The 9,811-nt window shown below is 47.0% G+C and overlaps 1 protein-coding gene across 1 annotated transcript; it reads left to right on the top strand.

The window, feature by feature from the left end:
* Positions 1–8,908: 8,908 nt before the first annotated feature.
* Positions 8,909–9,811, top strand: LOC142558397 (uncharacterized). The gene is made up of 2 exons (XM_075670536.1): positions 8,909–9,525; positions 9,658–9,811. The coding sequence occupies exons 1-2, from the start codon at positions 8,909–8,911 to the stop codon at positions 9,809–9,811; spliced, it is 771 nt and encodes a 256-aa protein (XP_075526651.1).

The following is a 9,811-nucleotide window of genomic DNA, read 5'->3' as shown; positions in this document are numbered from 1 at the left end:
TGGCTAGAAAAGTACCACAGCAGAAGGCTTAAGAAAGCAGCGCAGGGGAAGAAAAATTAACAATGTATGAGGTGCCGTTAAAAAAATATAATGATAGCCTGTTCGGGAAGATGAAATTCCGCATTTTTGATATGAGCCTTTTCAAGATAAATGTCTGGCTACCAATTTTTTCCGAATGAATAGAAACGCAATTCAATTTGAAGGTCAGCGACCGGAACACAACACCCTCACCTGGAGGGGCGCACTGCAAGAAGGAAAGTGGAGAGGGAAAGTTAGGAAGGGGAAAGGTCGCCTCTCGCAGATGAGGCGGGCGGTCAGTTGTCCGCTGACGTCGCTGCCGATCGGACGCCGCCGAGCACGCTGTCTGCGCCCACACGGTGTAAGTACCGCCTCAAATACCAGGATGAGTTTCGACAGGTGCCTTAACGTCACTGCTCTTCTCTCGCAGGCGACGGAGAAGATCTGGTAAATGAAAAAGGGCGTAAAAAATCGAAAAGGCCGCAAGAAGTCCGTAAGCCTTCACCGTCAGGTATTGCTGCAGCAGTTGCTCAAAAAGTGGTCATGGCTTGACGACTCTCACAGAAGCACCTCAAGCGACGAAGAGGACAGCGATGACAACGATTGTGGGCCTTCCTTACCCGTTGTCTCTAGCTCCGGCGTGAAGCGTGGGCGAAATGATTGTGATGGTGAGGACACACATATTTCGAACAAATGTTCAGCGGATCATGGAGGAGTCTTGCCCAATTTTGCAGATGTCCAAGCGCCCGAGAGTGGACGAGGAAGAATGTTCTGATTCCTCTTTAGAGCCTAGCGGTAACCAGGACATTTACAGCTCACCGCAGCTTCAAGACGGGTATGACCCTTACCCAATAAAAGTTGCGCCTTTCCCAGTCTGGCTCGACAGTGAAGGAACGGTGTCGGATGAGCCGGTGCAAGACCCTGATCTGTCTTTTCTTGATATCTAGTGCTTTTTGTAGGTGTTTTTGTCTCGTGTCATGCTTGTAAATATTTAACTACGCTTCGTTACACATGTTATCGTTTTCTACAACAAATGATTTATGTAGGTTTATAGTACTGCCAGTGTATTCTAGGTAATAAAGTACACGTCCTTCTTTGATCGCGATATCACTTTTGGTGCATGCTTTTGTCTGCATTGATTTTTTGTTCTTCGTATCAAATGTTGCATGAAAGTGTTTATTGCTCTATGTACAGCAAAGTGGTAAAAAATGATTTACATCGATGGCGACACTCCACGAAAACAAGTCCTAAATTTAGACGCATAGTTGCAACAAGAACACGAAAAGTAAATTTACTGGCTAGCATAGGTGCAATACACAGACCGACAGAAAACAAACAATGTTTGGGCGCAAATTGAGGGCAACCTTCTGGTTAAGGCCTGATGTACTCGATTGTGACAGACACATACAAAAGACAAATGAAAAGACAGCCCGCCATTGGGTTTACCTAACGTTGTCCATCGCTGCCACAACTATAATCACACGGAAAACAGCCATTCAATACTACTGAATATTTGAAGTCGGTGCGTTATCTGCTAAAGATATAGTACACAGAATAAATAGAGGCGCTCCAAATTTTACGAATTATGGCAGGTAAAAAAAAGTGACGTGGATCTTACGGAATGTTAAAATAAATGTAAGCGAGGCATTCTGCACGGTTGATTTTGACTCACAATAAATAGCGGTGACGTTGACGGCGGAAGCTTAATTACTTCTACGTTTAGTCTAGCAGGAGTGGCGTGTTTCTGTTAAACGTTACCTAGGGCGCACCAGTGCTGCTTGTTTGCGTATAGCACGCAGAACACACAGGGAGAGGTGTTTGTTTCAGGGGTTGTTGTGCACCATATTTCAGAACTTGTGATAGGGATTGGCGTTGTGATTGTACCACATGGCACATTGCGTCGTCTCCGAAGTACAAAACTTGAATTTGATTATAGGGCTGTGCTTGCTTAAACCATAATCGTACTACAAGACGCGCCATAACGGTGCTCTCCGTATAAGTATTGAAGGCGTAATCTTGTTTACCGTGTCCCAAAATATATCTGCGTGTGTGCTTTTTATTTGGCCCCCGTCGATATGCGGCTGCCGCCGTCAGTATCATGTCCACGACCGCTAGCAATTCCATAGCCAGCAAGCAAGCGCCACGCAAAGAGAAGTGGTGATTTTTCGGTTTACCCCTTCCGTCGTTTTCCATGGACCCTGCGATGCGCTATAATTGTTGCGGCTGTGCTTCTGCACGCCGTGCGAAATTTGTCCGCTAGACATATGTGCATAGCGTTTATTTTTCAGAAATTGCATTAACCTAGTGTACCGTACCTGCAACTGAAGTTAATACAGTTTCCCCGCTATCGCTGTTGTATATTAAGGTGTCGCTGCTTTGCCACGTGACCTCCCCTTGCCGTCGGATGAGAAGTGCCTTTTCTCTGTGCTTTCTACAATTATAGCTGCGTTCCCTATCGACTGGCACGCTAGTATAAAGGCGAGGGCTGCCGTGTCTGCAAAGGTTTGTGGGGGGTCACGGATAATTACAGCTGTAAGACGGCTAAAGTGGTGACGACCAGGGGGCTCCAGATGGCATTGAGCATATTGGACACGGTGGGGACAAAACGAGTTTCTCGCGTGGCCTTTCCTTTCTGACACGCGCCTGTCATGTATACACACGCTCTGAACTACACCACGACGCGCTGTGCCAGAAAGCAGTACGGTGAGCACCAGCAGTGGGAAAGTTGAAGAGGCAATGAAAGCTTCGCTTTGAAAAAAATTTCATGCAACTAATGTGATGTAGGATGTCGTGGGCGTACGTGCAATAAGCATCGCAAGGGTTGTAAGACTTAGAATTGCAACCGCCAAAGCACGTCCTCTAAAAAGGCGTGCAGTCTAGCTTCCATCTGCGCGCACTGCGACATCTGCTGGTGCCGGCGCGAAGTGTAGGCGTAAAAATATAAATGCTTCCATAGAAATTAACTAACGACGTTAGCGTTCAGCGGGGATGCCTCATTACGCGGAACGTGAGGTCACGGACAGTTTGTTCCGTCTTCCCGGCAAGGGAAACACGTGTTCGTGCTTGCGTTTCTAGAATTTTCGTTCGCCATGTACGCGGAGTATATATTAGCCCCACTGTAACAACTCACAACAAAAAGTCCTGTCTTCTCGGCGATTCAACAAGTCGTCAGTATGAGGGTGGTCATTGAGGTCTTTGTTCAGCAACGGCCCAAAAAACGTTGTGTGCGGGGTGCGGCTTCGCGTCGGCGATGAGGAATATGTTCTGTGTTGTGACTCGAGGCAGAATGGAAAGGCTATGGAGAAATCGCAGTCGCGTAGAATGTTCAAGACAAGCACCATGACACTTTTAAATGTGAACGTAAGGAGAGATCCACCACTTTGTAACGCCTTTGGCTAAGCATAGTTTTAACAATAGCAACCTAAAAGATTGCGAGGTAAGAGCGATGTAGGCATTTTCGTCTGAAGAAAGAAAAATTGTGAAATTGTTATTCTGGCTTAGTTTGGAAAGAGAGAAAAAGAAACAGGCGTAGGAACAACACAATATATTACACATGGAAAGTGTGTTGTCTCGCTTGAAAAATTTGATAATGGACCTAGGACTGTGTGGCTAGAAAGGTACCACAGCAGAAGGCCTAAGAAACCAGCGCAGGGGAAGAAAAATTAACAATGTATGAGGTGCCGTTAAGAAAATATAATGATTGCCTGTTCGGGAAGATGAAATTCCGCATTTTTGATATGAGCCTTTTCAATATAAATGTCTGGCTACCAATTTTTTCCGAATGAATAAAACGCAATTCAATTTGAAGGTCAGCGACCGGAACACAACACCCTCACCTGGAGGGGCGCACTTCAAGAAGGAAAGTGGAGAGGGAAAGTTAGGAAAGAGAAAGGTCGCCTCTCGCAGATGAGGCGAGCGGGCAGTTGTCCGCTGACGTCGCTGCCGATCGGATGCCGCCGAGCACGCTGTCTGCGCCCACACGGTGTAAGTACCGCTTCAAATACCAGGATGAGTTTCGACAGGTGCCTTAACGTCACTGCTCTTCTCTCGCAGGCGACGGAGAAGATCTGGAAAATGAAAAAGGGCTTAAAAAGTCGAAAAGCCCGCAAGAAGGCCGTAAGCCTTCACCGTGAGGTATTGCTGCAGCAGTTGGTCAAAAAGTGGTCATGGCTTGACTACTCTCACAGAAGCAACTCAAGCGACGAAGAGGACAGCGATGACAACGATTGTGGGCCTTCTTTACCCGCTGTCCCTGGCTACGGCGTGAAGCGTGGGCGAAATGATTGTGACGGTGAGGACACACATTTTCGAACAAATGTTCAGCGGATCATGGAGGTGTCTTGCCCACTTTTGCAGTTGGAGAGCCTGGCCCGTCCAAGCACCGGAGAGTTGGGGAGGAAGAATGTTCTGATTCGTCTTGAGAGCCTGCACACTAAACATTTTACACCCTTAAGGGTGTAAATCAGTTTGTCGCCAGACGAACACCCTTTCGGTGCTGTGGCCTACAACTTACATCTGGGGTGCTAATATAACACTGTAGAGGAAGGGTGTCAGCAAAATAAAAATAGCGTGTTAGGGTGCTAGTCAACATTAGCACCCGTCTGCATGGGTGCTGGAAGGGTGCACAGCCTTTTTCTCCTGTATCGAGGTCGATGATGTATCAGATGGGCATGCATGGAGATGCGGTATAGATCACTGTAAATAATGGCCATTCGTAGCATACATAAGCAGTTTGTCTTCCCTGCACAAACAAACCCGTGCAAAACCAACATGTGTATTATATTCAGGCTGGCATGTATTGAATGTTTTGTTGCACACACACACACACACACACACACACACACACACACACACACACACACACACACACACACACACACACACACACACACATATATATATATATATATATATATATATATATATATATATATAACACCAGGAAATACTTTCTTGCATGTTAAAAAGAAATATGTGCATGTTTATTGTGTTTCTGCCATACAGACTAAAAACTAAAATCACAAAGGAACATTAACCACTAGAAGTGCTTTTAATACAAGCAACTTAAAATGCCACAAGAATTCTGAGAACGTGAAGCTTTAACAATACTGCTGAGAAACTTAGTCGTCACAGACCTTGGTTTTCGTCAGGTCAAGGCCCATAAAGATCCGCTCAAGCACAAGGGTGTTAAATGCTTTGCGGTTATACTGCAGGTTGAACAGCCAGTATGCGCACATTATTGCCGCATGTCCATCTTCTGCATTCATTATGGAGAAACATTTCTCCCGGTCAACCATCAAGAGAAACTCCACATTATGAAGCGAAGAACCAGTAAATGCCACACAGGGTGTTGCTGGAATGCCATCCTGCATGACAAAAATAAAAACAATATTTTCTGCATGAGATGACAGCATGCATGTGGCTAATTGATATGTTGCCTATACTGTTAAAAATTTACTCTTATACCCATGACTGCATCCAACATAAATAAAACTTAACACACATAAACTTGGCTGATGATCACTTTGGAGCAATGGGGAGCCTAAGGGCCGGATTCTGAAATGCTCCTAACCTTAGAACGTTTCCCTACCATCTCAAGGAGTCCTCCATGCTACCTAAACGTTAGGCACCCTCGGAAGGCCACCGCGAATTCTAAAATTCTGCCTTCGCTGCGGAAGGTGCGCCTCACCAGAGGAAGTGTAACGTTAGAGGCTCCTGGTGTCGAGATTACTTACAAAAAATGCAAAATATTTGTAATCAATTTCCAAGCTACAGTGCCGGGACTTAAAATTGCATTTCTACTTCTATACCAGGGCATAAATTCTATTTATTTGGTTAATAACGTAAAAAATAGCTCACAAATGATGCATATGGCAGGAAAGAAAACTCAGTCTAGCAACTATGGCAGCATCTGAGTTCGGTTGGTCGGGCGTCGCTTTCCTTTTTTTTTTGCGTGCGCTTTGTCTCGTGTGTGTCTGTGTATTCGCCGAGAATAGCCCTTTCCTGTTTCGGAAGACTTCTGCGTCGTCTCCACCGGGACTTTTAAAGGGTATATGAGTACAATCGATGTGAATCCTCCGATTGAATAGAACCTAGTCATGACTACACTCGCTTCACTGGCGTTTGGCAGCCGAACGTACTTGGGATATCATCTGTGTCACCTCCCAAATACATCGGTGCACAGAGGGTTGGGATACACACACAAGGTCGCCTACAACAGTCTGCACAGTACCCGTTCCGTAACAACGCAGTGCGATGCGGACCTTCAAGAGAGCAGGCAGCGGCTCTGCTCTGTTGTCAGTGTTACAATGCAGTTGCAGATCTGCCAGTATGGCTGTGACAGATCGCTTGGAAAATCGTTACCGGGCTAGAAAATCCACTTCGTTGTAGTATTCCAGTGGATTCTGCGTGTCACTCAGACGCCGGGCTGGAGTCAAAGGCGGAGGCCCTTGTACACAGTCCCGTAAAGAAGTTCATTTGCTCGTCGAAGAAACCGTGCATAGCTTTCGAAGCTATCGTCTTCGGATAAATATCGCAAGGCCGTCATTCTTGCCCCTCGCTTTTCACAAAATCAAAGTAAAAAGTTATGTCACAAAACGCGGTCCGCGGAACCAAACTGGACGTCAATACATGGCGGCTGGCTACCGCTGCCTTGGCTGCGCACGGCACCTATTCTAGCCGAGCGTATCGCGTACAAAGTCGTACGGAGAAGCGTGCGTTCAGTTAGAGGAGCACGGCTAGGAAGCATGAAGGTAGCATTCCGGCTCCCTAAGCGCGGGGAAGCACCAAGGAGGCCCTAACTTAGTGCCCCTTACTAAGGTACGCTCCAGAATTGACGCCAGGTCGCCTTACAGCGTGCGAGGCATCCTTAGTAAGGAAAGGTGTGTTTCAAAATCCGGGCCTAAGTTATTGCCCATTGTTCTGAATGCGGTCGCCATCCCAAGTATTATTAGAGACGATTGCTCGATGCACATACGTTCCGGAATCCCATGGGCACTGGTGCATTCACGGAAAAAATACGGCTATAGTGGCCAGTAAGAGGGCACACCCACTTTTATTATTGTCCAACACAAGGCTAACATTGACTACTACATTAACTACTATTCAGCTATTACAGCTACACCTAATGTGCATAATAAAGAAACTTGCAAAGCAAGATAGAGATATGCCCGAAACCGAGTGCTTTGCATAGGGAATACTTGCCACATATACATTTTCTGTGATGTTTAAACATTGCTATTCCATTTAGAGAATAATTATAGAACTATTTTTCTTGATCTCTTTTCATTTTATTTTTTATATTGCTAGGAAATCCTGAATACCTTTAGTGCGTGTGTGTGTGAAGAACCTTGAGCGGTGCTACTAGGTAAACAGAACAAGTATTTAATTTCAACAGGTTCGACAGGTGGACCAATCTTCATTAGGATTTATGAGAAAATGGCCGTTCGGCCCTGATAGTGAAGACACCAGACCGGGTGCCCTATCATTCTCATATACATGAAACTAAAAGGGACAGTTATGACAGTGACCGACTTTCTCTCGGCGTTATGGCAAATTTACAGCTGGCTTATTGGCAACGATGCAGGGCAAAAGGAAGGCGGAGTCCCATGTATGTAGGGCAAAGTCATTGAAAAAAAAAGGGAAAAAAGAAAAAAAAAGCAGGAGAGAGAGAGAGAGAGAGAGAGAGAGAACAACTTTAGTAAATATGCCTGCAGAGTCGGTTAGGCTCCCTCCACGCAGGGAGGACAAGCTTTTACCGCGACGCGGCCACTACGTCAGTCTCGTGCATTGTGCTCCTCGAGGTCTTGGTTCCTCGCGACTTCCGCGGATCCGAGAGGGCCGCCATCCCCTTCCTAGGGGTGCTCCCCCCTTCTCCTCGGTTTCGCGAGGTCGCTGCCTCTCTAGAGCTGCCGAGACCTGCTGGACGGCCTTTAGTTGTGTATCTCGGTCATAGGTCCTCGTTGCAGCCTCTAGCCGCGGCGGGATCGTCGTAACGAGGGAAAAAAAAGTTGGAGAACGGAAGAAGGCGGAGTAGCAGGAGCTAGGTTCCAGCTGACACGAGGCAAGGAAGGAGAATACGGTCACTGCTCAGCACCAGTACCACCATTGTAGCGGGAGGGGGATGTGGAATAAGGAGGCGGGGGGCACAATAGAGAAGGGGCCCGGAAGGAAGACAGAAGAGTGGCTATTTGTGGAACGTAACACAGTGCCACAGTACACACATACATGGCACGGCCCGTTTCGGCAACTTTGTGGTCCAGCTGAGGTGCAGAAAATTTTTTTTTCTAAAAAGTATGTACACGCGCGTTTCGCAAAGCAAGTATGCCCCTGGGCTTAGTTTTAGGGAGCAGAGTTAAGCAGCTTCCGAGTGGTGCAGTTTTCGTACGTTATACCTGTGTCACACGGGCACATTTGGAAGGCCTTCCAGTCGACGGCCTTCGAAACGCCACAACTCTATCGACTCAAAGGAGTTGTCGCGCTGCTACACGGCACTTTTGAAAGGCCGTTAAGTGGTTGAGGCGTTTCTCGCAAAATGCTGTGACGCTGCGGACCTTTATTTTCGTTTTCGTGTCACAAAAAGTTAAACAACATTAAAAGCGCTTAAAAGCACTATAATTTCTCTTATGTTTGTTTATACATTTAAAAAAATGTTTATACATTGCTATACATATATTTTTTTGTTTTTAAGTTGTTGAGTAACGAAACTGCGGGAACGTTCGCTCCGCTCTATGCGGCTGCCATTCTCGTGTGTGCTCACATGTTTCTCTTAAAGGTGCGCCCGTAGAGAAAGAAATTGTGCGCCTTGCGCTTCGACTCCATTCTTGCTCTACTGCCATGGGTGACAGAGAGACAGAGGCTCAAGATGACAAGACTGCTATGATAAACCTATATGGGTGCGATCATGCAGCTTGATGCCGAGATTGAGGCGGCAAAAGCGGAAGCCGACGCCATCGAGGAAGAGCTGCTGATCGTCAACAATTTGATGATGACGATAGACTCGGTGACCGAACGAAGCGTCAACAGAGATAGATGGTCATTCTCTCGCCGGACGAGGTGGTTTGAGGAGACTGTGCCATTGCTTGGTGAGAAGTTTTTCAAACGTGCATTCCGCGTAACGCCGGCGACTTTTCGCTACATCGTGGACGCCGTGAGACCGCTGCTCGAGCGTCAGAACATGAACATGCGTGAAGCCATCACGCTCGATAAACGTGTCGCGATTGGCTTGTACCGGTTGTGTTCTTCAGCCGAAGACCGTAGTGTCGCCGAACTGTTTGCTGTGGGACGCTCAACCATCAACGTGGCCTACAGAGAGTTGTGCGAGGCTGTTATCCACACTATGGAGGCGGAGTGGATCAAGATGCCCACAGCTTCAAGCATGGCCGAGCACATTCGCGAGTTCACGGCCACGTTGGAATTCCCGCAAGCCATGGGATCACTAGACGGGTGCCATTTCCCCGTTTCACCGCCCAGGGAGAGCGCCACCGACTATAGGAACTATAAAGGATGGTAAGTCGTACCTCTGACATGGTGTGCACATTGATTACATCACCTACAGCTTCCAAGCTACGTCATACTTTTAGACGACGGAGAATGGGTAAATATTACCTATCCGAATTAACGAGGTCTTTTTTTATGCAGGTACAGCATCATCCCCCTCGCACTGGTCGACCACAAGTATAGGTTCCGGTACATCAATGTGGGTTCTCCTGGCCGCTGCCACGATGCATATGTGTACCACCGGTCAAGACTAGCAGACGCAGTCAAGGGCCCCTTGTTCCGCCGACCACAGTAA

This window comes from Dermacentor variabilis, chromosome 9 (assembly GCF_050947875.1).
Source record: "Dermacentor variabilis isolate Ectoservices chromosome 9, ASM5094787v1, whole genome shotgun sequence".
In the NCBI taxonomy this organism is placed as follows: domain Eukaryota; kingdom Metazoa; phylum Arthropoda; class Arachnida; order Ixodida; family Ixodidae; genus Dermacentor; species Dermacentor variabilis.
The sequence above is the reverse complement of the archived record's forward strand: the minus strand, read 5'-3'. Positions and strand labels throughout refer to the sequence as shown.